A 27,105-nucleotide genomic window follows, 5' to 3' on the forward strand; every position below is an offset into this window, starting at 1 on the left:
AAGACCATATACATGCTCAATTTTCCCCTTTTAAATACCAATTTTCAAAATAAGGAGTTGGTTTAATGGCCATTTCAAATGGTGACAGATGAGTTTGTCAGGCTTTTTCTATGTTGAGTGTCGTGATAAACTCATGGAATTTCATAGATCCAGGGGGCTTTTCAAGGCAAATTGGCCTGCTGGAGATGAGCCATTTTCAAAGAAAAGCAAGAATGGTAAATGAAGAGAGGGCTATGGCTGCAGCCAGAGGGTGTGTGTGTGTGTGTGTGTGTGTGTGTGTGTGTGTGTGAGAGAGAGAGAGAGAGAGAGAGAAAGAGAGAGAGAGAGAGAGAGAGAGAGAGTGTGTTTCCCCATCCCTATTCCCAGCCACACCAACCACTGTACATTTGCATTTGTCAGGCTTCCCTAAAGTCTTTAAAGCACCATCAGAGCCCAACAGGTCACCACAGTGCCTGTTAGCAGCTCATTTAAGAGGTGATTCAACTGTCTCTTTGGTTTGGTTAGTTTCAACATGCCCCAGGGTTTAGGGCCTACATTTCCTAACCAGGTTACCTTTCAGGAATAGGAATTAAGATCACTCTCAATGATGATGGATAAAAAAAAATACGTATTACATTGCATGGATATGCCACATTTTGGCTATTGTAAACAGCTGCTAATCAGTGATGAACTTAATTTTACTCCTGTTTTACCTCTTGTCTATGTTATCATCCCATCTTAAGTAATCTTGGGATTTAGTCTTTTTCCTTTGAAAACTTTGAAAATGCAGAACTTTTTATTCTGATTCTGTAAGGTGTTTCTCTGGAGGATGGGGAGATACATAATGGGATGGGTGTCCATTAGGAAAGCAACGAAGGGGGGAGATGTGGTCTTGTTAAGAAGAAATATTTTTAAAGTACAGAAGTCTTGGTTGTAGGCCAGAATTATGCTGGCATTTTAGTATTTTTAGCCCCTCCTATTTTCCGGAGCCCCAGGGGAGAGGGGTTTGTAAAGTGAACTCATTTATTTCGTCCAAATTGAGTGTTCAGCCTTAGCCTGGATTTTTGTAGGGCAATGAGTAGAGAAGGGAAGTAACTTCCTAAGGTCAGCGAATGAACTGGAAATGGGGTGGATGGCGGGAAAACATTTCTCAGATCAATGCCGGTCACCTGTTAAATTAGTTAATCTTTAAAAAATCCTGTGCCCGGTCACAAATCTTCCAGTGAATGTAAATATTTGTTGGTTGATTTTGGTAACGTAAGGAGACATTATTAGGAGAGGAACCCCATTTAAAAGAAAGCTCAGTCTGTTTAAAGGACCCATATGACAAATATACATGGTTTTTAAATGCTTGTGGAATGAATGACTCTCCAGGGGGAAAATAGAAAGCAATTAAATAACATTATTATTTCCTCGGCAGAAATCACTGCAGCCCTTGGCTGGTCATACAGACACTCTTTGAACTGTAGTTTCATCCAGGCAACCCTGGAATCAGTCCTAAGTTGCTATGTGACACAATGTAAAAAATCCTCTTATTTACATTTTATTAGAAAAATAACTCTCCAAGAGACCGCCTTTTGCTGTTAAGGGGGAAAAAAACCTATTGAAAAACAGAGACAAAGGGTAAAATATAGTAAAATAACTGAAGCACGCATTCCCTGGTGCTTGTTAAGTATAAATTATTACTTGTGCTGGGAAGCTACCCCTTCGTGTGCCTGTTCTGTCATTTCTGTTCCCTCCTTAGGGGCATGTTTACAAATGGGGTCCATTGGTTTAGGACTGTGCCAGCCAGTTACTGGTCTGGACAGAGAATCCATTCTCTTTCCCTGCCTTGATCCTCTGGAAAATAATGTTCCCAAGCTTTAGCCATGCCCTTTGTGACATGGGCACAAGGAAAGGGGCCACACATAGGAGAAACCCTTGTCCTAGGGAAGTCCAGAGTCCAGCGGGCAACTTGTCCCTGTTCCTGGAAATGGGGATAGAGAAGATGGCTCCCCTCCTTTAACCTAATAAGCTCAGGGCTTGTGCCTGCACTGGGGACAGCCTGCAGTGTCCTTAGGTGGCTAATTCTGGGCACAATCTCTCAGCATATAGGGGTCATTCCTGGTATGTCATGATCTGATAGGCAGACCAGAAAATTAAATGACAGAGAGAAAACAGGGAAGTGGGTGCCGACTGTGACCAAGGCTGATTCGCCTCCCATCTGTTTTTTGTTTATTTCTTCACTGCTTGGTGGAAGTTCTGGATCCTCCTGGCTCAGGGCAAGCACCAACTGCTCGGGTGGCATCAGCTTTGGGAAGCTCTTTCTAAGAATATAAGCCTTGGCTAAGTGGAGCTGGGAGAGCATTCAGCTCTGAGGGTCAAAGATGAGGGAGAAAGGATAAGCCTAGAAGCACAATGTAAACACTAAATTTTTAGGTGGCAATTGTGCTGGTCCCGGGCTAGCATAATGTATTTCTGAATACATTTTTTCTTAAAATTTTTAATGTTTATTTATTTTTAAGAGCAAGAGACAGAGTGAGAGCAGGGGAGGGGCAGAGAGATGGAGATACAGATTCTGAAGCAGACTGTAGATTCCAAGCTGTCAGCACAGAGCCTGATGCGGGGCTCGAACTCATAAACTGCGAGATCATGACCTGAGCCGAAGTTGGATGCTTAACCGACTGAGCTACCCAAGCACCCCTTAATCGTTTTTAAAGTTTATTTTTGGGGCGCCTGGGTGGCTCAGTCGGTTAAGCATCTGACTTCAACTCAGGTCACAATCTCACGGTCCGTGAGTTCGAGCCCTACGTCGGGCTCTGGGCTGACAGCTCAGAGCCTGGAGCCTGATTCCCATTCTGTGTCTCCCTCTCTCTCTGCCCCTGCCCCGTTCATGCTCTGTCTCTCTCTGTCTCAAAAATAAATAAATGTTAAAAAAAAAATTAAAAAAAAAATAATAAAGCTTATTTTTATTTATTTTGAGAGAGAGATAGCAAGGGGGTAGGGGCAGAGAGAGAGGGAGACAGAATCCCAAGCACTAACAGTGCAGAGCCCGATGCAGGGCTCAAACTCATGAACCATGAGATCATAACTTGAGCCGAAGTCAAGAATCGGATGCTTAACTGACTGATCCACCAAGGTGCCCCTAGCATAATGTATTTTATATACAGCCCAGCACGCTTTTAATACAAAACAAATGTTGGATAATTGTGTGTGCCAATTAGCTAAAGGAAACTTGACCGAGGGGAGGAGTAAGAAGTTCTTTGCAAGTGTCAAAAGAGGAATTAGAAAAAAAAAATTTTTAATATTTTATTTATTTATGAGAGAGAGAGACAGAGTGTGAGCGGGGGAAGGGCAGAGAGAGAGGGACACACAGAATCGGAAGTAAGCTCCAGGCTCCGAGCTGACAGCACAGAGCCTGACGTGCGGCTTGGGCTCACAAACCGTGAGATCGTGACCTGAACCAAAGTTGACGCTTAACCGACTGAGCCACCCAGGCACCCCTCAAAAGAGGAATTTTGAAGAGGTGTTAGGATAGTGGCTGGCAGGAGCCTTCTTACTGTTTGGAGAGGATCCACTGCATTATCATGTCTCACTCCTGATTTCCTACTTCCAGACCTGGCCCCTGACAGATGATTGATCAGACACCAGTTTGGTTACCAAAACCATACCTATCTGCCTTGAAATTGAATTTGAACCGAGAATACAGAATTTGCAAAATTTAATAAGGGATAGTGGATTTAATTCTACAGAAGTCTGAGTTTTTCACTTGGATGCTTGTATCGATCTCATTTGGCATCCTCTCTTGGCTCTGGCGTGAGGGATCAGAGCGGTGTGATTAACAGCCCAAGCCCCAGGCTCTCGGCTCTAGGCTCCAGCTGCCTGCGGAGTCAGATCCAGGTGCTTTCATTTCCTAGCAGCAATATGCCTCAGTTTCCTCATCTATAAAATGGGTGAACAATGGTACATACCTGATAGGGCTGTTTAATGGGATAAATAAGGGCCTCAGTCAGTTAAGTGTCCGGACTCTTAATTTCGGTTCAGTTCATGATCTCACGGTCTGCACTGACAGCAAGGAGCCTGCGTGGGATTCTTTCTCTCCTTCTCTCTCTGCCTTTCCCCCAGTTATGCATTCTGTCTCTCTGAAAGAAAATGAACAAACAAACAAACAAAAAGGCATAGGACATCTGGGTGGCTCTATCTAAGCGTCCAATTCTTGATTTCAGCTCAGGTCATGATCTCAAGGTCACTGAGTTTAAGCCCCACATCTGGCTCTGTACTGACAGTGCAGAGCCTGCTTGGGATTCTCTCTCTCCCTCTCTCTCTCTGTCTGCCCCTCCCCCACTTGTGTGCATGTGCTTTCTCGAAAAATAAATAAACTTAAAAAATAAATAAAGGTAGGGGCATCTGGGTGGCTCAGTCAGTTAAGCATCTGACTTTGGCTCAGGTCATGATTTCATGGTTGGTGAGTTGGAGCCCTGCATTGGGGAGCTCGAACCCCGCTTCGGGTGAGCCCCGCTTCTCTCTCCCTCCCTCTCTCTCTCTGCCCCTTGTGGGATTCTCTCTCTTCTCTCTTTCCCTCTCTCTCTCTGCCTCTTCTACCCTTGCCTCACTCACTTGCACCCTCTCTTTCAAAAAAAGTATACGGAATAATGAGATAATGTCTACAAGACACTTACCACTGGCTCTAGCCCTGCAATCATGCTTTAGTAAATATTAGCTGCTGTTATTGTCTGGACCCCTGAAGGATGGGGGTCTCTGGGTGGTGTTATTATATAAGGGACCCTGGGCTTGAGAGTATTTCCTAATTTTCTTTGGGTCTCCATTTCCTCATTTGTGAAGTGAGGGGGTCTGGTGAGGCTCCTTCTAGTTCAGAAATGATATGGTGGAAGGAAGTTTGTGTTAGCTACAGCTTGTTTATCAACATTTTCCCCTTCTCTTCTTTGTGCCATGATAAATGGGAACCGTGTCTTTTTACTTCCTTAAATACAGAAAAGAGCTTTTGAGAGTTCAAAAGAAATCGCCCGAAGACAAGTCTAGGTGATCTTGCATTCCTGATAAGCAATGGGAGAGACCTTCAAGAAAAAGTCCCACTTCCTTACCTTTGCAGTTCTGACCACAATGAATGACAATGAAGTAAAAGCATGATTAGCATATTATCAGCCCCTCCCCTTTATTTTAAGGGGCTTCCTAATGGGTAGAATGGCCCCTAAGAGGTCATCAGATACAGACTTAGGTCCATCACTGTAGCTTTTTCAAAGCTGAGATCTTTGGGGATGGAGTAAGGTAGAGGAGGGGGATATTCTTTTGCATTTTGTTTTTGCTAACCTTGAGTGGCTTGTGGAAACTATAAAGAAACTATAAGGAAGAAGGCAGGAAGGAAACGCAGAATAAATATGTTTCAGTAAAGAGCAAGTCTGTTGGGATTTTTCCCCCATAGTGTCAGTGGGTGTATAAATTTCCTACAGACTTCAGAATCCACTCAGTAAAACTGACATTCCTGCTTACCCACTCCTGCTGACTCCCTGATGGAAGCTCCTGAGTTTTACTTACAAGGTCTCTGCCACATACATTCTGCCTTCCTTGAAAGCCCAGGCGGTGACCTGCCTGTGGGTCCCTTCTGTTCTCACAGTGGATTTCATGGCCAGTGGCCTGGGCATGAATAACAGTTGGACAACACTGCAGAGTTGATTACGAGATTTCACAGCTAATAAGCTTTTTCTTGGGAAAGGCTTTGATCTCTGCAGAAGGTTGCTCATCCCTGGGTTGGGCATACCTTCCCATTTTACAGATGAAGAAACTGAGCACACACAGGTATGCATGTTTAGCGTCATATTGGACATTCCTAGTTAGACAATAAGTATGCCAGCTGCCCAGCTAAGTCATCTGCGCCTTGTCTTGAGTTTAACTGTGGTTTTGATGCTTATAACAAACAGCATTGATTACTCTAGCTAATGGTCAGAGCTCCTCTTTGGAATAAGGGCAGGGGGAGGAAAGTGTCCCATAGACATTTTTTAATTTTTTTAATGAATCTCAATCTGGATTTCCAGTAACAATTTTCTGCAGGACTGGGCTGCTTTTGGATTAAGCATCAAGAGTTACAGTTTAAATTCTTACAGTTTAAGAATTTAGAACCCATTCCTTCTGGGCCAGGCTCAGACACTGCCAATCTCATAGGAGAACTGGGTTCTGGCCTGCAAGTGCCCTGCCCCTTCTGAGATCGCTTCCAGGGCATATCACCTCCAGGGTACCACTGGAAGGAAGGTTTCTGTCCAAGACGGTGGGGCGCCCAACTCGGGGCAGAGTGCATTCAGGGCGTTCTCTCTGGGAGCGTCCAACTCCGGCACCTCTGTGGGAACTCCCGCCTGCACCACAGTACGTTTCACGTGGACTCCTTCTTGATCTGGAAAGGCAAACCTGAGAGCAGAGAGGGCAGCGTCAGGGTACCTACCCAACCCAACTGCCCGCTTCCGGGGGAACTGAGCCCCCACACCGTATGCAAGCCAGTGGGCCTAAAAGCTCCGGGTACGGGACTCCCGTATTCGCGGGCATCAGGTCCTGGTCCCAAAGCATGTGCAAACCTGGGCGCCTGTGTGCCCGCTGCCGGGGGCACAGGGAGTCTTGCTTGGCGTCGCGTGCAGGGCCGCCCCCCGTGGCCGGTGCGCCCCGGGGCTCCTGCCAGACGCCCCGCAGGACCACACAAAAGACCCCACCCCAGGTCGGGCGTGCATTTCCTGTTAGAGCGGCGGCGGCGTGCAGCCACCCATGTGCATCCCGCGGCGCGCGGGCCGGGCGGGCCGTGGGGCACGCCCCCACGCAGTCCCAGTCCCCGCGCGCCGGCCGCGAGGGGCCGCCCTCGGCGGGCCCGCCCCCATGTCACCGCAGGCCGGGCTCCCTTTGTGTGCGGCCCGAGCGCCGCGGCCGCGCCATTGGCCCGCCGGCCCGGGGGGCCAGCCCCTTCCTGGCTCGCTTCATGCATATGCATGAGCGCCCCGGCCCTCCCCGCGCCGGCCCCTCCCCGCCCCCTCCCGCGCGGGCGTGCGAGGCGCGCGGCGCGGCTCCCTCCTCGCGGCAGCAGGCGCCCGAGCCCGAGCCCGAGCCCGAGCCCGAGCCAGGGCGAGCCGAGCCTGCTCCGGGCGGGCGGCGGCGGCGGCGCCGCTCCAGCCATGTCAGCGCGCGCGAGCCTGGGCCCACCATGAGCCATGGCCATGTCCGTGAGCGCCGAGGACGACGACTATGAATCGGAGCCGGACCAGGTCGGCGGCCCGGGGTGGGGCTGAGGGAGGGACCCGCCGCCCGCCCGCCCGCCGATCTCCCGACCGACCGACTGACGCGCCCCGGGCGGCAGCGACGCCGCGGCCGCCGCGATGAGGAGAAAGTTTTGCAGCCGCCGCCGGCGGGGCCGCCAGGGCCGGGCCCGAGCGGGGCGTGGAGGAGCTCGGCAGGCCGGCGGCCGCCGGGGCGCCGCGGGCCCCGCAGCCGGCCCGGGCAGGGGGCGTGTGCGAGCGGCTGTGCGCGAGGGTGGCCGGCAGTGCCGCGGGGACAATGTGGGCCTCGCCGTCGGGCGGGCCCTGCCGGGCGCGGGCCACGGCCCGCGGGCAAGTTGCGGGCGCCGGCGCTGGCGGCCAGGGCGCGCCTCGCCCTCCCCTCGAGCCCTCGCCCGCGGCCCACGCGCGTGCCGGCCGCCCTGGGCGCACCCGGACCTGCGGCCGCCTGCGCCTCCCTCGTTTCTGTTTGCAAAGTTGCACCGGGACCCTCGGCCTCTAGGCTGGAGGACGCCGGGGCCCGTGGGCCCGACGGCCGGAGCTTTTGTCTGGGCGCCGCGCGCCCGCCGCCCGCCGCCCGCCGTGGGCAGACGGAGACAGGAAGGGGTGCGAGCCGCGGGCCGGCGCGGGGAATCCGGAACCCGGCGAGTGCGCTCCGCCACGGCGGGGCGGAGGAAGCCGTGACCCCAGATGGCAGTATTTGGCCTGGGTTGGATTTAGAAGGGAAAGCAACCTCTCTTGGGACGAGGGGGGAGAAATCTGTGTATAAAACAAAGCCCTGGGTGTGTTTACGGCGTGAATTTGCTCCGGGAACATTCGTGTTTAGGAAGCGGGGGAAGAAAGTTGAGGTTTTACGGAGTGCAGTCTGCACAATATTTGAAACAGGACACAGGCTAGGTGGACTTGTGCGAGGAATTAAGCATGGGGTGGGTTAAGTTATCATGTGGGCATGGGACCAGGTGAATAAGATGCTTATTTATAATCCTGGGTGCATTTCCTCAGTCGAATAAAGATGTTTTGGAATGTTCAGGCCGAGATGTAGGAACGTCTTTCTCGTCCGTTGGGGGCGATTGAGGAAGCGCTGTATATGCTGCGCTTAAATTGTATCAGACACATCATTAAGTGGTTTTATCCAACAGATGAAGTTAAATCTTATTGTTTAGTTGCATTTTACTGTTCTCTGAGTTTTGCTGGGATATTTTTCAGGCACATGCACCTTATGAGGCGTTCCTGAATCTCGCCGGTCTTAGGCATTGGGTTAACCCAGAGCCAACCCAAGTGGTTTTTGTCTTGGAACTTTTATCAAGTCAGCAGCACAGTGTGTGAATGGTTCTCAGTTCTTGCTTCTTGGTTCACACCAAATCTTGGTTTGAAAGATTTTCAGTTCAGTTTGGGTCTGCTTAATTCCTGCCAGCAGGTTACTCTTTCTGCATCTGCTTATTCACAAGAAGACACTGGTAGCCAGCCTGGACTGTGCTTTGGTGTTTCTGGATTGAGGTTCCTGTTACTTGCTTTTGTTTTGGTTTTTTAATTTGGCCACACCCTGTGGCCTATGGTAGATGCAATCTTTGTCAAGGTATGAAACAAGATTTCATGTGTCTCTGGGCTAATAACTACGGTTTTCAGGTCTGCCACTTCTGAGAGAGCCTTCCTTCAGGAGAGGACCTGTGCTCCCGGTAGCCAGACTGCTTTCCCCCTCCTGAGGATAGTCAGCCCTGTGTGGCCCTTCTGGAGCTGTCAGCAACAGAAGTTCTTGAGCTTCACTTTAAGGCGGTCTGTTTCACTCAGGTGTATTGAGCTGACCCCTAAGCCAGGTCAGTGGGCAGCAGGTTTTTCCCATATTCCCGGCAGAGAAGAAGATTGTCAGTGAAGGACCCCACGCCTGCGGAAGCTCCAGGCTGTAACTCCCTGCTGTTGGCCTCCTCTAGCCCTTCCTCACTAGGTTTTTCAGCCTTTCTCAGCCTCAGGATTTCTTGGGCCTGAGAACAGTGGCTTCCTCTACGGATCTCGAAAGCATTTGCGTCTTTCCACCGGAGAGTGAGTCTCTGGGCTCTAGACCCCACTCTTCTGTAAAGTGTCCTCCAGGGAGGAGTGGGCACGCAGGTACACTCAGAAAGAGACCGGCGGAGGCCCTGTCGGGAATTGCTCTTGCCCAGTTACCCCCAGCAGCTGCACCTGGCCCCTCTCACACCCACCCCGCATCAGAATTTTGCCTGTTCCACTTTAAAAGTCCGTGCCCATCTCTAGTGCCCACCTGAGGCTGGTGTCCGGTCCTGGGCGGCATCAGGCTTCCTTAGGTGTGTCTGCCCTGTGGCTTCCCCCAGCAGCCTGGGTTTTCCCCCCTGCTCCCAGTGTGGGGTGGGGGCGAGGTGGTGATGGTGGGCAGGAGGAGACCCCTTGCCTGCGTGCTCACTCTTGGCTGGGCCTTCTCCCCTGGACTTGATTTGCTTCTCCAGTGCAGAATGTGTCAGAAAATTCTTTAGCTGTGTTCAGTTTGAGGAGATGCCCCCCAAAAAAGGGCTGTTAATGAGAATACGTGTTCCATCTTTTTTTTTAAACCCCTGAAGTGAAAATAGCTTTGTTCCTTTTCTTAAACTAAAAGTGATTGTTGTTTTAAAAAAGTAAAAATAATAGAAAATTATGAAGAGGAAAATCTCTCAGAAGTTTGTGCAGCCATAACTACTGTATTACTCATTGTAGCGTCTCATGAAATTTTAAGACAGGGGTCCCTGAACCTTCCTGAGATAATATCAAAGGTTTGTGACTTTGTGTGCATTTTTCTGGGAAAAGGTCCTTAGCCTTCCTCAGATTCTCCAGAGGTCCTCGCATCCCCTGGGTTTCCGGTAGCTCTCGTGTTTTTATTCTCTTGCTCCTTACCCTCAGTATATAAACAAACCAAAGCCCTCCCCGGAGTCTACAGGTGTGTGTTAAGGGGCCCCACACTGCTGCTAACATCCAGCTTTTTCTGGGATGTCCATTATGCATGAAGATTTGGGAACAGATGTATGTTGAGGTGAATCTATGTTATGCAGTAAAGTACAGCATTAGCATGACAGATGTGGGGGGGGCCATCACTACCCCTCGTGGGGCCGAGTGTCAGTGTGCTGCTGTTGGGGGTAGCTTGCTGGGAAATATACAACGGTCTTCACTGTAAAACCACACAGCCACATTTCACTGTTTTTCTCACTGACTCCTCTGGACAGTCGTCCCTTCTTGAAACTCTTCCCTGGCTCAGGGATGACCCAACCGCCTGCTGCTTTGCCTGCCTTTCCGGCCGTTCCTCCGCGGGCTGGTCTTTCTCACTGGCCCTTGAATGTCCGTAGTCTTGGAGGTAGTGTCCAGGACCCTCTTTTCACTCCGCCCGTCTTCCCTGGGCAGCCTCGTGGACTTAACTAGTTTAACAGTATGTGATGCTGACTCCCGGCTGTGGATCCACTCTGGTCCCTCCCGCTGCCGGCCAGCTTCCTTGAATGTCCTGTGGCTCCTCAGGTTCTGTGTGTCCACGGTGGAGTCACTCCTCTTTCCTTCCTCTCCTAGGCCCCTTGTTCTCCTGTTGCTCAAGCTATAAACCTCAGAGCTTTCCAGGGCTCTTCCTGCTTGTATGCCCCATGTTCAGGCAGCCTCCGGGGGCTTCTAAAACCAGGTCTGCTTCTAAAACATGTCCTGAATCATCCCCTCCCTGTCAACGCTTCTGTGGCTTCTGCTCATGCCTTCATCATCTTCAGCCTGGACTGCTGTGGTCGTACCCTTCTCAACTCCTCTCCCCGCCTGTCATCTTGCTCACTGTCCAGAAAGTCACTCCTCACACTTGTGCATGTTGCTCCTGAGCGTAAAGTCCTTTCACTGCTCTTACAGGGGACACCGTATTTCTGTGTCCTATGAGGCCCTACAAGATTGGGCTTCTGACATCTCAAGCAGTTGTGTCAGGCTATTGAACATGTCATGTCACTTCACGTCTCTATCTTATTACTCTTCTTTCTGCCTAGAATATCTGCTCCCTACCCCCACCCCTACCCTCGGCCTGAAGATGCGGCTTGTTCTCCCTTAAGACCCACCTTAGTCGCCACCTCCTCTGTCTGTGACCCTTTTCCCAATATCCCTTCCCAGTGAGATGAGGCATTTCTTCTGGGTCAGCATGCCAGGGGCCATGCTTTAGAGTCACTGCTGAGGCTCCCATCTCAGCCTCTCATTCATTGGCAGTATGACATTAGGTAGGTGACTTAACTCTGCTGTGCCTCGGTTTCCTCACTTTTTTTTTTCTTTCAGTTTCCTCCTGAATGGAGATCATAATTCCTGTCTCATAGGTTACTGATGCGAATATTGAAAGGAATGATTACTTCAGACAGCGTTACTTGTAATATCGTTATCATCACCATCACATTGCATTGCATTTACGTGGTGGTTTGTTTTTCTCACCCTAGACTCTAATGCCTTTGAGAGTATGGGATGTATCTTATTCATCTCTGTATTCCCAGCACCTACCATTGAATCTGGTACAGAATTCTCAGCCAGAAAACACTTGAGTAGGCAGGTGGGTGAACCTGTGACTCATTAATGAATGAGTCTCCAGTGCAGATTACATACTCTTGTTGGCTAGTAATGTTAAGCATCTTTCCATGTGCTTGTTCCCCATTTGTATGTATGTTTTTGAAAATATACCTATTTAAATCCTTTGTCCACTTTTTAATTTTTTAAATTTTTTTTTTAATGTTTATCTTTGTTTTTGAGACAGAGAGAGACAGAGCATGAGTGGGGGAGAGGCAGAGAGAGAGGGAGACACAGAATCTGAAGCAGGCTCCAAGTTCTGAGCTGTCAGCACAGAGCCCGATGTGGGGCTGGAACTTGTCAACTGCAAGATTGTGACCTGAGCTGAAGTCAGACTCTCAACCGACTGAGCCACCCAGGCGCCCCTAAATCCTTTGTCCATTTTAAAATTGGGATGTTTGTCTTTTTATTGTTGAGTCATTAGAGTTCTTTATATATTTTAGATACTAGTCCCTTACCAAATGTATTATTTGCAATATGTTCTCCCACTCTCTGGGCTTTTTCACCTGATTGTGCCCCTTTTGAGCACAAAAATTTTCAGTTTTGAAGTTTAGTCCATCTCTTTTCTTTTGTTGCCTCTGCTTTTGGTGTCCTATCCAAGAAATCATTGCCTAATCCAGGGTCATGAAGGCTTACCCTTTTGTTTTCTTCTAAGAGTTTTATAGTTTTAGCTCTTACATTTAGGTAAGAGGTAATTTGAGGTAATATTTTACAAATAGTGTGAGGTAGGGGATCAACTTCATTGTTTTTGCATGTCCCTGCATCATGTGTTGAAAAGACTATTCTCTTCCCCGACTAAATCATCTTGACACACTTGCCGAAAATCACTTGGTCTCAAAATTCATTTTGTCGTAAATATTGTGAGGGTTTATTTCTAGATTCTCAATTCCGTTGATCAATATGTCTGTCCTTATGCCAGCATCACATAGTCTTGTTTACTGGAGCTTTGTAGTAAGTATTGAAATCAAGAAGTATTTATCCTCCAACTTTGCTCTTCATTTTCAAGATTGTTTTGGCCTTTCCAGGTCCCTGGCATTTCCACATGAATTTTAAGGTCAGCTTGTCGATTTCTGCAAAAAAAAAGAAAAAAAAACAAAAAAACAAAACAGCTGGGACTTTCACAGGGATTGCATAGAATTTATAGATCACTTTGGGGAGTATTGCCATCATGACAATATTAAGTCTCTCAATCCATGAACATGGGATGTCTTTTCATTAATTTAGGTTAATCCAAGTAATTTTAATCCCAGTATTTTAGACATGAGGGATTGAAGAGGTTCTGCCCAAGAATATTCAGGAGAAGAGGATCTGATGGATAGGATGCACTGTTAATATTTGTGGAATGAATGAACAAGTGAATGAAAGAACTACCAAAATACTATTGCTGTTAAGGAAAATGCTTAGGAGTAACTGATGGAGAAGAGGTGTCAGAATGCTATGTTTTGTGTGGGGGACAGTTATGGACTCTAGATGTCCTTAACAGGTGGAGCTGGGCTGGTAAAATCAACAAGTGGCCTTGGGGTTGAAGAGGCCAGTTTGTAAGGTGAAAGTCAGTGGATACCATCACTCCATTTTGCTGAGAATAGTTCATGCTGAAATTAACAAAGATGCATTCTGGGTTACTTGAACAAATAGAGGCAAAGGTAGGATAGAGTGGAATTTAGAATTGGTTTTGAACTTTTAAGTGTTTTTAAATTCAGTTTTGAGAGAGACAGGGTGCAAGGCGGGGGAGGGGCAGAGAGTGAGGGAGACACAGAATCTGAAGCAGGTTCCAGTCTGTGAGCTGTCAGCAGAGCCAGACGTGGGGCTTGAACTCACAAACCACAAGTTCACGACCTGAGTCAAAGTCGGACACTTAACTGACTGAGCCACCCAGGCACCCTGAGTTTTGAACCTTTAGGTATCACGCAGAAGAGATTAGGACAGAAGTTTCATGCCAGAATGACAGGGCTTTGACTTGTTTACCTTCCTTAATAGAGACCCTCCACTGTCTTTTTCACCTGTTGATTTTCTGGGTGGTCTTTCTTAGGTGCCTGCATTTCAAGTGTTGCTCAGCTGACTCCTCACAAGCCAGCTGGTGTCCACTGCCCGCAAAAACTGGCCATGAGGCTGTAGGTGGCAGCAGCTTTTCTAGCTTGACTTGGCAGCTGGCTAGAGAGGGCCTGAGTCAAGGTCTTCAGAAACAGAGCCTCCTCACACCTCTTCTTCCAGGACATCGTCTCTCGTTTGCCCTGTCATTTTCCGGGATGTCTCAGCTGCCATTGGGATCCTGAAGAATTTGGGTTTTTTTAATGGGTTGGAAAAGTGCCTCTCTGGAGAGGAATGTACTTTGGAAAGCACTGGAAGGTAGACTTGTTTCACAGTCACTTATGAGCTCTGTGACCCCGGCTGGATTGGCCTAACTTTTGACTTCAGAGGGACACTGTCCCCATGGCCAGTAAGGACAGAGGTGCCCAGCAGCTATTTATACCTGACGCTCCTGAGTGGAAGAAGAGAACCGTGTTTGGACCCCAGGAATGTTTTCAGTCCTTCACCAAAGCAGCTACTCCTTAGAATCCCCTGCTGTGGGAGTCAGAGTTTGAGCCCTTCCCCTCTGGTTTGTCCTTGGAGGTTGGACTGTGTGCACTGCCCTCACATCTGTACCTGACTCGAGGCTCGGCACTGTCTGCCTCATTGCCAGGGTTTGAGGACTGAGTCACTTAGAGGACATGTGCTCTTTATAGGGGTAGAATCTTACTCGCATTGGCTGTGACGGGAGGGAGAAACCTTCCTGGTTTCCACTTCTCTGGCAGTGAATGTGCTTCTGTGTACTTTCTTTTGGCACCTGTCCTACTATGGGCGTGAAGGCACTAACCAGGGGCCTCTTGCAAGGGTGTGTGTTCACCTCCAGTGGACTCCCGCCCTGCTGTGCCTGCCCGTGTGCTGTAATTCATAGTGCTCAGAGCACAGTCTGGGTGTGTGCTCATCCTCTACTGGCTCTGTCACCTTGGGCAAGCCACTTATCCTCCCTCTCCAGTCCCCTCATCTGAGGAATGGCATCTCTCATAGGGTCATTATTGGAAAAATAAGGTAATATCATATGCAAAAAGATGATCACAGTAGCAAGCATTCGGCAAATATCCACCATCACTGCTGTCACCGTCCTTGTCATCAGCTGCTTCTGCCTGGCACACTTGCTGCTCTCTGGTCAGCTGCTTAGTGTTCAGGTCCGTGGCTCCTCATGTACCATTCTCATCTCCAAAGCCTCTGAAAACTCATCTTTTTTTTTTTTTTTTTCCCTTTACTACTCATCTGGCAGCAATACCTGACATGAATGTACATGTATGACGTGTGGGCCGATCTATCCCTCTTCTGGTGTTAGGGCTGCCAAGCTTCTCCTGTGTGTGACAAGGGGCACTCAAGACCTCATTGGGGTGCAGTGTAAGGACTGGTGGGAGGGGGCCGCGAGACCTTCGCTAGGGGAAGGCAGAGTAGCTTCTGTGGGAGCAGCCCCTTCCCCGAGGCAGCTGGTGGTGACAGGCCCATCTGTGGGTCTCCCTGGTGACAGGGCCGCTGTCCGGGCCACCTCACAGCTCAGGGTGGCCGTGACTGAGTGAGCGTGGAGTGGCTCTGTGGCAGCGGCAGGGTCAGGATGGGGTTGATGAGGACCAATGGGCCACCAGAGCCAGGTCTGGTGTCTCCCTTTCCCCTTTGGAGCTCAGGGCAAGCTGCGGGGGATAAAGATCAGAGGAGCAGCACTTCCAAGGTGAGCACCTCAGCCGTCAGACGGGTTTGCAGTTCCCTTGAATGTTGCAGGCTGCTAGGAAGATGAATTGGAGGGAAGGGTCCACTTAGGTGTCGGTACTGAAGTGGGGTGCGTGTGTGAGATCTTCATTCTGCGCAGGGACCACTGCACTGGAGAAAAGACGGATGAAAGGTGGACGGTGTTTCCTTCTGATGTGGCTGCTTCTAGATAGCCCCTGTGGTCTTGGGGGAAGGTGATCCCTGGAAGGAGGACCCTTTGCACTGTTGTGATACATAGTAACCACACTTCTGGGCCCCCAGAACTGACTAGAGGAGCTAATTTTCTTAGGGATCTGGGTGTGGCAAGCGAGTGAAATTAAAAGGCTGGGACTGGACTGGAGATTAATTGACTGCAAAGGGCGTTAAGCATTTGAGGCCAATTCGATCAGATGGTTTGGGGTAAGGAGTGTCTCCCTGACAGATGAACCATTTTTCAGCAAACTCTCCTGCTACTTGGAAATGTGCTTCAGACAATGCAGGCTACGTCCTGGTCCCTCCCACTTTTAGTCCCAGGTGCACAGGGCCCCTCAGCAGACTCTGTCCTCCAGCGGTTGGCCCAGGAACTCCACCACGGATCCTGGTTTGTAAGAGGCTCTGAGACTGCTGGCTGGGGTATAAGGACCCCTGAACAGGACCTGTGGCTGGCTGGTTCACTCTTTCACATTTTTGCACTGCTTTCTGTTCATTTCCCTTCTGTTCTTCCTCTAAGTCACCGGGAAAGAAGCATTTGGAGCCCATTTAGAGAAGATCTTGAAGTCAGGGTTCCTTAGGGTTACTGTCTCATTCCACCTGGGTTTGTTTGGTTTATTGAGCACATCTGGTGTGCCAGGCCATCTTGTGAAAGGACAGTGGTGACAAGACTTTTGATAATCGCTTTCCTGAGTCTGCCTCATGGGGGAAGGCGCCCTGAACACAGGACAGGGAGGCTGCCAGAAGAAAGCAGTTGTAAACTGGGGCCTGCTGAAGAGTAGGCATTAGCCAAGCGGAGTGGGGAAGGGAGTCTGTGTTCCTGGGAGAGGGGACAGAGGCCTCCCGTGTGGCCGTGTACGGCCTCTCTCGGGAAGCACAAGTAGTGGGACCTGGCCTGAGGCGGGCAGGGGCCTCTGCCGAGGCGTGGGGGCCCAGAAGGGTCTTGAGCCAGGACATGCTCTCAGAAGCAGGGTGTCCTCTTTTTACTTTCTGGGGCTGCCATAATAAACTACCCAAAGCTGGGACACTTAACAGAAACTTACTCTCTCACAGTTCTGAAGGCCAGAAGTCTCAAATCAAGGTGTTAACAGGACCATGCTTGCTCTGAAGGCTCTAAGGGAGGATCCTGCCTTGTCTATTCCAACTTTTGGTGGAGCCTTTGGTGGCCGCGGACTTCCTTGGCTTATAGACCCATTACTCCAGTCACATGGCCATCTTCCTGTGTCTCCACATGTGTTCCCTCTGTGCCTGTGTCCAGACTTCCCCTTTCATAAGGATGCCAGTTGTACTGGATTAGGGCCCACCCTAATGACCTTATTTTAATTGGATCGCCTCTGTACAGGCCCTGTTTCTAAATAAGGTCGTAGCCTGAGGTCCTGGGGTTGGGACCTGAACACATCAGCCTCAGAGGCCCTGCGGTGGGGGTCCGGCCAGCCCTGCGGCCCATCTCACCGGCCCTGTGTGCTCTCCCGCAGAACCGGGCGGTAGGTCGGCCCAAGGGGAAGCTGGGCCCGGCCTCCGCCGTGAAGTTGGCCGCCAACCGGACGACGGCGGGAGCTCGCCGGCGCCGGACGCGATGCCGCAAGTGCGAGGCCTGCCTGCGGACCGAGTGCGGAGAGTGTCACTTCTGCAAGGACATGAAGAAGTTCGGGGGCCCCGGGCGGATGAAGCAGAGCTGTATCATGCGGCAGTGCATCGCGGTGAGTGCGGCGGCTGCGGCCACGCTGGGGGCCTCTCCCCACACCCCCAGAGCAGAGCAGAGGTGGTGGCCCTGGCCCTCCTCTGAATCCAGACCCCACCTTCCTGGCTTGTTCTTCTGCTTGTTGGTCTGCCTCTTTTCTCCCTTAAAAGAGAATGTTGCAGCTGCAGAAACCCCTAGGAGGGGCTCCCTTGTGGGAAGAAAGGGGGCTCTGACCAGTGCTGTTTCAGATTCCACATCGCAGGACTTGGGAGCAGACTTACCTTGCTGGGCCCCTTTTTCTTCACAGGCTGATGGCCTTAGAACTGCTTCCTTCCCTAGATGACCGAGTGCTTTGAAGTATCTGCCATTAAAGATGTCAGCCTGTCCTGTCTGTGACCCCATTGCCAACATTTATGGTCCAGTTCATGACGGTTCTGGGCCCTCCCTTCCTTCCTGTCCTGCCTTCAAAGTCAGAGGTCCAGGTGGAAGGTCAGTGCCCCGCCTGAGGGGACTGCCCCAGATAAAGACGGCTGATTTATGGTGCCCAGGAGCCGGGCTGCTGCAGAGCCTGGCCGGCCCCTCCACACTGCCTCACCCGCCCCAGCCTTGCTCCAGGACGGGCCAGTGGCACAGACCCTGGCAAAACATGGTCTGGGGGTTTGTCCCTGGATCCCTACAGCACACACCCCACCTTCTGCAGGGTGCTGCTCCCAGGTCCTCAGGGTCCTCCCTGTGGGAACGGTGATCTCTCTGCTCCCGTGGGAAAGCAGGCTCAGCAGGAGGGACAGGATTCCTGGGAGAGCTGCTCTGAAGGCCCAGCCTGGCATTGGGTGTACCTTTCTCTCCGGCTGCTGCTGCCCCTCTGAGCCCAGGGACCCCTTCCCCTTCTCCCTCCACACATACTGCCTGCGTTTTTGTTTTTGTTTTAGTTTAGTGTTTTGTTTTTATTTTTTGTTTTCTTTCTTATGGTCAAAAACACAGAACAGAATTTACCATCTTAACCATTTTTAAGTGTCCAGTAAAGTCATAATACCTACATACTCGTTGTGCAAGCTGATCTCTAGAACCTTTTCATCTTGCCAAATGGAAACCCTATATCCATCCAACAACTCCGTTTCCCCTCCCCCAGCCCCTGGCAACCATCTTTCTACTGTCTAAGTGTGCCTGCTTTAGATCCCTCATATACATGGTATTTCTCCTTCGGCAACTGGCTCATTTCACTGAACGTCATGTTCTCAAGGTTCATCTACGTAGTGGCATGGGTCAGGATCTTTCTTTTCTTTCTTTTCTTTCTTTCTTTCTTTCTTTCTTTCTTTCTTTCTTTCTTTCTTTCTCTCTCTCTCTCTCTCTCTCTCTCTCTCTCTCTTCCCTTTCTTTTCTTTCTTTCATAAATTCTGTGCCCAATGTGAGGCTTGAACTCACAACCCCGAGATCAAGAGTTGCATGCTCTACCAACTGAGCCAGACAGGCACCCCACGATTTCCTTCTTTTTAAAGACTGAATAGTATTCCATCATTTGTATGTGCTGTGTTTTCTTTATCTGTTCCTCTGTTGATGGACATTTAAGTTGCTTTTGCATCTCTTGGCTCTTGGGCACCGTGGGGGTGTCCAGTACCTCTCTGAGATCCTGTTTTGAATTCCCTTGGGTATATACCTGGAAGTAGGATTGCTGGATCATACGGTAGCTCTATTTTTATTGGTTTCAGGGACCGCCATACTGTTTTCCGCAGAGGCGGCTTCATCGTACATTCCCACCAATGGTGTGCAAGGGTTCCATTTTCTCCACATCCTCACCAGCACTTGTGATTTACTGTTGTTTTGATAAGCAGTTGCCTGGATGGAAGTGAGGTGGTACTTCGTGGTGGTTTTGATCCGCATTTCCCTGATGATTGGTGATGTTGAGCATCTTTTCATATTTTGTTGGCCGTAGCTTCTTTGGAGAAATGTTTAAGTCCTTTGGCCATTTTTAAATTGGATTGTCTGTGTTTTTGTTGTTGAATTGGAGCTCTTCATGTGCCCTAGATACTAACTCATCATCACATACATTCGTGGGTTGCCTTTTCACTCTGTTGGTTGTTTTTCCTTTTGCTGTGCAGTTTTTGTTGGGTTACTTGTGTTTTTAATCGTTACCTCTACCCGGGTCATTTCCGTGGATTTCAGGAATGTTGGGAGTCCCCTTGAAATTAAATACAGGTTTTTGTCTGTGTGCCTACCTCTAGGTACATTTTTCTGGAGTGAGGGTCCATGTGACCCATCGCATGCTGTCAGGATTTACGATTTTGAGAATAGTGTCCCCTAAACACAGCATGTTGGCAGTGATCCGGCACTGTCTCTTCCTCTTCAGCCCTCCCTCGTCCCTGCCCTGTGTCCCAGGGCCAGTTATGGGACCTGTCTCTGATGTTACCTATGCTTTGCAGCCATGGTGCCTGCCACTGTGAGTGTTGGTTGAAGGAAACCTCAATTTTGTGTGTGGCTCTCCAACCTGATGTGGCTTTCGGAACTAATAGCAAGTGTCGTCTTGGCCTGACCATTAGGGTCCTCTTTACTCTTCTTCCAACTTTTCCACGTTGCCGGGGCTCTTCCTGCCATGGTTTACCCACCTCTGACACATGCAGGCCCCCTCTCCTCCCTTTCCAGGCTCTTCTTTCTTGATGTGCTGCTGTCTCTCTCCTCCCTGTGAGGCTCCGTGCCTTCGCACCGTCCAGCACCATCTCCCTGTTGGCTCGGGCCTGGGTTCCCCTCGTCAGTCTCTGCGGTAGCTTTGCCTGTGGTTCTGCCTGCCAGTTTCAGACTCAGTCCCCTACCCTCGCCCATCCCATCACAGACCGTCTTCTGGCTGCCAGGTGCTCCTCACCCGGCACCCCAGCTTTGGGCTCTCCACACTCCCCTGTCCCCGGTGGCCTGGCCTGCTCCTAGTGGCTGAGCGCGTCTGGCTCTTGCTTCTCTGTCCCCTTTCGCGTGGGTTGCTGGTCCCTTTTCCTTTTCCTGCTCCTCACTTCTCTGCGCCTGCAGGAGCCCACATTCTCTGTCCTGGGAGTCCTCCGGAAATCAGCCTCTCGCTGCCCCCATAGCACTTGCACATGACTTTGCCATGTCTTCCTAGGATTTCAGCATGTTCTGTCTTCATCCTCCCAAACAGCGCGGGGGAGCAGCTGCCTTCCTCATCACTGTTCCCCTTTTGGTCGCTTGCTTCAGGCTTCAGCAGATGTTTATTAAGTATTTGTTGAACAAATGATGGCTCTTTTGCCTTCAGTGTTCTATTTATTTGAACTCAAATGTTTGTGCCATTTTATAGACTTTTCACTTAGTAGTGGAGCCTATATCGCCTTTTTGAAGCTCTGTTAATTCAGTGTGATAAAAATTGACTGTGTGCTTCGTCTGGATCCCAGGTACAGGGAGGGTGGGTGTGTAAAGGGGGGAGAGTGTAAGTGGCTCAACTCTGCCTGCAAAGGGTTTATGGTTTAGCACATCAGTTCTCAAACGTTGTGGTTTTGGGAATTCTGTACCCTCTTAAAAATTATGAGCCCCCCCCCCCACCGCAAAAGCTTTATTTATGTGGGTTATTTATTATTATTCAAAATTAAAATGGAGAAGTTTTAAAAATACTTGGGATTCATTTAAAAAGAACAAACTTGGGGCACCTGGCTGGCTCAGTTGGAAGAGTGTGCTACTCTCGATCCCATGGTCATGAGTTTGAGCCCCATGTTGAGTGTAGAGATTACTTAAATAAATAAAACATAAAAAGAACAAACCCACTACATGTTAACATAAATGACATTTTTATGAGAACTAGCTACGTTTTCCAAAACAAAAGTGATTAATAGGAAGGATGGCATTGTTTTATGTTTGTGTAAATCTTTTCTTTTATGTTTGGTTCATTAGACAAGATTTGCATTTTCATATATATGTCTGTCTTCATTCTGTCGCAATACATTGTTTTGGAGCAACTATGTGAGGAAAATGTGGCCTGGTGCAGATCCCTAGTTGGAAAGGGGAGGAGTATTTTAGCAGTCTTCCCAGTAGGGGTGGAAATCTCTGGTACTCCACCAGAACGCAACAGGTGGCAGTTTCTTAAAGGTTAGTTGCATTGTGGAATCTGAAACTGTATCAATGAACTTGTCATGCTGTTACATTAAAATTCATTAGTCTTTCCTTGGCGCGCCCCCCCCCCCCCCTCCCCGAAAAGCTCATTTGCTCATGCATGATGTTACAACATCACACGTGGGGTCATTTGGAAAAACTGGCTCACTGAGTTATACAGATTTTCCAAATAGGGGCAAACAGTGTTATACTATGTAAAAAAAAAAAAAACACAACAAAAACCCCACACATTTGTTGACACACCGCCAGTCTCCTCTGAAGAGTCTTTAAGTGTGATTAGGAAGCTGCCCAGTTCATGGTGGCTAGTGTAGGTTTTCCAAAATTCTAATTTTTGTTTTTAAAGTTTGAATTTTATCATTTGCAATGGATGCTGTAAGTTTGTTTTTCTGGATGTGACCGGCTCATTTCATCTTTGAGAAACTTGCCAATACTTTTTTTTTTTTTTTTAAATTCAGTTGCTCTGTCAAGTAGAATGATGTTCTATGCAGAAAATGACCAAGTCAGGTCACAACTTAGTCACGAGTGCTTTTCCTTTAGATAACCATCGTCCTTTGGTATGCAGCAGGGGCACCTGATGCACACTTCCTATTTTGTCGTACAGAATATTAAAAGGTTGTGTTTTCAGGGGTCAAAGATTTCATAAAATTAGTAATTTTTTACTGCTTCATCAAAGACCTTCTTCAGTGAAGCCGGTGGTCTTTGTAATAAGTGTGTGGCAGGGACAAACTCAGTACTGCCCTGACGAGGACCGGCAATGTCCCTTACCAGTGCAAATGTCAGCATAGTTGAAAAAGGCAGATAGCATCTTAGTGTTACCCTGAAGATAGTTTTGACCCTGCGGACCTCCCTGTAAAGGTTGTGGGGACCCTGGAGTCCTTGGACTCGCTTTGATGGCCGCCGGTGGTGCACAGCCTCAGTCCCCCACAGGCTTGGGCTCAGTTCACACCCCACCTCCTCCTTTGGGTCTTGACTCGCATGGGACGCTGTCCCTGACCTCCACGTTCCGAATGAGCCCCTTCCACCCCTCACCTGGCCCTCCTTGCTGTATGTTTCTCCGTGTCCCTTGTCACAGCATATCCTGTTGGTTTTCATTTGTCTGCCCCCCTCCATGAAAATGTAAGCTCAGGATGGCAGAGATTTTTATTTGCCTTGTCCAGTGCCGTTCCCAGCGTTTAGTATCTGGCACAAAGAGGTAGTAGCCTGATGAGTATTTGAACGAACGAACGAATCAATGAATGAATGACAGGCAGTGGCTGGGCCAGTTCTCTGCTGCCTCCTGGCCTTGGACCTGCTCCCCACGGTTCTGGCCCCTGCTGACTTCGCTGTGCTCTCTCCGGCTCTTCAGCCAGTGCTGCCCCACACCGCCGTGTGCCTGGTGTGTGGCGAGGCAGGGAAAGAAGACACAGTGGAAGAGGAAGAAGGAAAGTTTAACCTCATGCTAATGGAGTGCTCTATCTGCAACGAAATCATCCACCCTGGATGCCTTAAGGTGAGCGGTCCCGGGGGGGTCTGGCTGTGCTGCTCGGCACTCCCATTGAGCACCTCTGGTGGTGCTGATGCTGGGGGACAGTGAGCTTCCTTCCCCAGAGGACCTCTGAGTCTGGGGGGTTCTGAGTGTCAGATAACAAGCCGAGGGCAAGAAGGGTCTGCACTAGCTCAGACCTCCTACCTGTGGCTTCGAGGGAATGAACACGTACCCCCCACCCCCCAATAAGACAAAGCCAGAGAGAGTTCCCAGAGTCTTGCACTGAGACCAGAGGGAGAGACTGGGTGGTTGTGCTGCTCACTGGAATCCTGGCTCAGGGCTTCTGGGAGAACGAAGCCTGGGCCTGGGAGGGCGGACCCTGTGACGACAGGTGGTTGCATCAGTGTCCCTTTGTGCCGAGAACCTGCTCCCTTGGTGTGCCCAGGGCAGGGCTGCCTTCTTGTGGGGACCACTGTGCTGTGCCTGCCTGTCTTAGGCAACAGGTTCTACCTCTGCAAGGAGGAGACTGCTCTGGGCTTGTCCCCAGAGAATGTCGTCAGCCCTCTCAGCCCAGGTGTCAGCCTCAGTGTATGTGTGTGTGTGTGTGTGTGTGTGTGTGTTAATGTTTGTTTATTTTCAGAAAGAGAGAATGTGGGCAAGGGGGGAGGGGAGAGAGAGAGGGAGAATCCCAAGCAAGCTTCCCGCTCCGCACAGAGCTGGCCGTGGGGCTCAATCTCACAACCAGGAGATCGTGACCTGAGCCGAAATTAAAAGTTGGACGCTTAACTGACTGAGCCGCTTAGGTGCCCCTATGTGTGTGTTTTAGAGAGATTGAGGTGGGCTCGCCCCGAATACTACCTCAGCTCTGAAATGTCTCTTTTCTTCGGTGGCAGTAGTGGGGGCTTGTTGCAAGGCTCATCCTCCTGCACACACCTCACGGTCTGAAGGGGGCACTGTGATTGTTCCCTGGCTTTGGAAGTCAGACTTGATGTTTTAGTTGCCTGGTTACTTCTGTCTCCCAGATCAGAAGCTCCTCAAGGGCAGGGACAGCACCTCTGTGTTGCTCACGCCGAGCACCCAGTGCTACTAAATGACTGAACAGGCCCTGGGCCCATTGCTTTCCCTAGGTTATCTTACTGAATTGTTGCAGAACAGTGGTGAGACCGGTACATTCCATTCCATGATGGAGGGCACTGGCCCACAGAGATGGAGTGGTTTGCCCGGGATCACTGAGCTAGTAAGAGGCAAAGTTAGGATTTGACCCCTGGCCTGGATCCAGAGCCACCTGTCTTAACCACCTTTGTTTTGTCTTGGTCAAGGATGGGATAGAAGTGACATCTGGGAGGGGGCTGTTGGTGTTCCTGGCAGGTGTGGCATCTTCTGCCCCCTCCCTGCTTGCTGACTGGCGTGTGCCCTTCGCAGATTAAGGAGTCAGAGGGCGTGGTCAACGATGAGCTTCCAAACTGCTGGGAGTGTCCAAAGTGTAACCACGCCGGCAAGACCGGGAAAGTGAGTGCCGGGCTCCAAGTCCCAGGGGTCAGCCCGGGAGGGGCAGACCTTGGCCTTGTCAGATGCCGCCTGTCGGTGCGCTGTGGGCCAGCGGGGTGCCGCGGGTTCCTGGAGGGGGGCAAGTCCAAAGATATACAGTCTGTTTGTTCCTTCTCTCTTTTTGGCCTACAAGCAAAAGCGTGGCCCTGGCTTTAAGTATGCCTCCAACCTGCCCGGCTCCCTGCTCAAGGAGCAGAAGATGAACCGGGACAACAAGGAAGGGCAGGAGCCTGCCAAGCGGAGGAGTGAGTGCGAGGAGGCGCCTCGGCGCAGGTCAGATGAGCACCCCAAGAAGGTGCCCCCGGATGGCATCCTGCGCCGAAAGTCAGACGACGTACACCTGAGGAGGAAGCGGAAATACGAGAAGCCCCAAGAGCTGAGTGGACGCAAGCGAGTACGGAGCGGGAGGAGCGGGCAGCGAGGGGTGGCCTGGCCGGTCCCGGGTGCAGGGCGCACAGGCGGGGGCGGGGACGGGCAGCGGGGAGAACTCGGGATCCTGGCCTCTGGCCGCCCTGAGCAGGTCACATAAGTCCCGAGAGCCCGGCCCAAAAGAAAGGAGGGGAAAACCAGCGAGTCACTCCTCTTCCCACCCCTTTAGGCCTCGACGCTTCAAACGTCCCCCGGTTCCTCCTCTCACCTCTCGCCGAGGCCCCCTCTAGGCAGCAGCCTCAACCCCTGGTGGAGATCCAGTCTCACTTACTTCCAGCAGCAGGTGCTCCCACGTCGCCCCGCCCTCCTGAGGCCCTGGGGACTTGCGAGCCCCGGGCCGCCCCCGCCCCCCCCCCCCCCCCCCCCCCCCCCGCCCCTGCGGTCTTCCAGCCCATTGCCGCAGCCGCTCCGAGGCATCTGTGCGCCGCAGCTTCCCGGGCCCCAGTCCCGGATCACTGGCTGGTGGTTCTGGCGTGGGGCCTGAGAAGCTGAAGCTGCCGCGGGGAAGCCCTGTGGATCTGGAAACCTCGGAGGATCCTGGCAGCCGCGCTTCGCCCAGCGGCTCTTCCCGCTTCGGCCACGAGGTGGCGCCTGGTTGTCGTTTCCCAGCTCCAGCCATTAAGGCTCCGCTGGGAACCCTGCAGGCCCCGCCTCCAGGACCGGCTCCCAGAGCCAAGTCCAACCTCGGTGGGCGAGTGCACACCTCAGGGTCTGGCCGAGGGTGGGAGGTCAGTTGGGTGGGAACAGTTGGACCACACTTCTCCCCTTCCAACGTCTAAAAGCAGCAGGCAGGGCCCACCGTGTTTCAGCCTCAGTGGAGGAGATGGGATTTGTGGGAAAGGTGGCCCTCCAGCCCCTACTCCAGAGACTGTGGACTTGTGGTGGGGCAGAGTGTAGAGGGGACCGAATCCCACGAACCCTGGGAGCAAGCTCTGCATGCTTTCTTTCCTGTGACAGCTAAAACCTGGCAAAGAAGATAAGCTTTTCAGGAAAAAGGTACCGTCTCCCCCCCACGCCTGCTCCTGGGTCATTGGGTCCCTGTGGGAGGGTGGGGAGGCAGCCCCGAGCTGAGGGGCTGAGCTGCCCTCGCTCCCCCTCCTCCCTCAGCGGCGGTCCTGGAAGAACGCCGAGGACCGGATGGCCCTTGCCAACAAGCCTCTCCGGCGCTTCAAGCAGGAGCCAGAGGATGACCTGCCCGAGGCGCCCCCCACCGCCCGGGAAAGCGACCACTCCCGTTCGAGCTCCCCTACCGCCGGGCCCAGCACCGAGGGGGCAGAGGGCCCCGAGGAGAAGAAGAAGGTGAAGATGCGCCGGAAAAGGCGGCTTCCCACCAAGGAGCTGAGCAAGGAGCTGAGCAAGGAGCTGAACCAAGAGATCCAGAAGACCGAGAACAGCCTGGCCAACGAGAACCACCAGCCCATCAAGTCAGAGCCCGAGAGCGAGAGCGAGGAGCCCAAGCGGCCCCTGGGCCTCTGCGAGCGCCCCCACCGTTTCAGCAAGGGGCTCACCGGCCCCCCCCGGGAGTTGCGGCACCAGCTGGGGCCCGGCCTGCGGAGCCCCCCCCGTGTCATCTCCCGGCCCCCTCCCTCCGTGTCCCCGCCCAAGTGCATCCAGATGGAGCGACATGTGATCCGGCCGCCCCCCATCAGCCCCCCGCCTGACTCACTGCCCCTGGACGATGGGGCGGCCCACGTCATGCACAGGGAGGTGTGGATGGCCGTCTTCAGCTACCTCAGCCACCAAGACTTGTGTGTCTGCATGCGGGTCTGCAGGACCTGGAACCGCTGGTGAGGGGCTGAGCTTGGACGGGGAGGCGGCCAGGGACCGGCGCCGTGTTGGGCTCCAGGCTAAGGCTTAGACTAGACCAGGAATGGCACATGCGTGGTATGTGTCTCCACAAGTCACTCATGGTCGTCTTTCCTTCCTTCTAAGCTCAGTCCAGCTTAATTATTCTTCTCAAAGAGTTCCAGGTGGCTACAGCAATCTGGTCACGCTGGTCTTGTCAGAAGAGGTGAACCCTATTTGATTGCTTGATTCGGCCCTTGGAAGATGAACTGGGGACCAGGTGGAGTCCTTGTCCTTAAGGAGGTAGTCCAGGTTAAAAGCAAGTGTTCCAGTTACTGATCTTAATTTCAGCTTCG

At 51.3% G+C, this 27,105-nt stretch overlaps 1 protein-coding gene across 7 annotated transcripts in view; it reads left to right on the forward strand.

Moving 5' to 3' along the window:
- Positions 1 to 27,105, forward strand: part of KDM2B (lysine demethylase 2B) — a 153,999-nt gene that overhangs the window by 116,693 nt on the left and 10,201 nt on the right. For 5 of the 7 annotated variants that reach the window (XR_006195534.1, XM_042911461.1, XM_042911465.1 and 2 more), the window contains 7 exons: positions 17,216 to 17,440; positions 22,868 to 23,011; positions 24,410 to 24,496; positions 24,660 to 24,929; positions 25,134 to 25,247; positions 25,922 to 25,960; positions 26,072 to 26,751. Coding sequence is in view for 6 of the 7 variants with exons in the window: in XM_042911461.1 (XP_042767395.1) it covers positions 17,216 to 17,440; positions 22,868 to 23,011; positions 24,410 to 24,496; positions 24,660 to 24,929; positions 25,134 to 25,247; positions 25,922 to 25,960; positions 26,072 to 26,751 (1,559 nt within the window). In the remaining variant the exon portion in view is untranslated. The remainder of the gene's footprint in view (positions 1 to 17,215; positions 17,441 to 22,867; positions 23,012 to 24,409; positions 24,497 to 24,659; positions 24,930 to 25,133; positions 25,248 to 25,921; positions 25,961 to 26,071; positions 26,752 to 27,105) is intronic. The other 2 variants (XM_042911462.1, XM_042911464.1) reach the window with 1 other exon arrangement.

This window comes from Panthera leo, chromosome D3 (genome assembly GCF_018350215.1).
Source record: "Panthera leo isolate Ple1 chromosome D3, P.leo_Ple1_pat1.1, whole genome shotgun sequence".
Lineage (NCBI taxonomy): Eukaryota > Metazoa > Chordata > Mammalia > Carnivora > Felidae > Panthera > Panthera leo.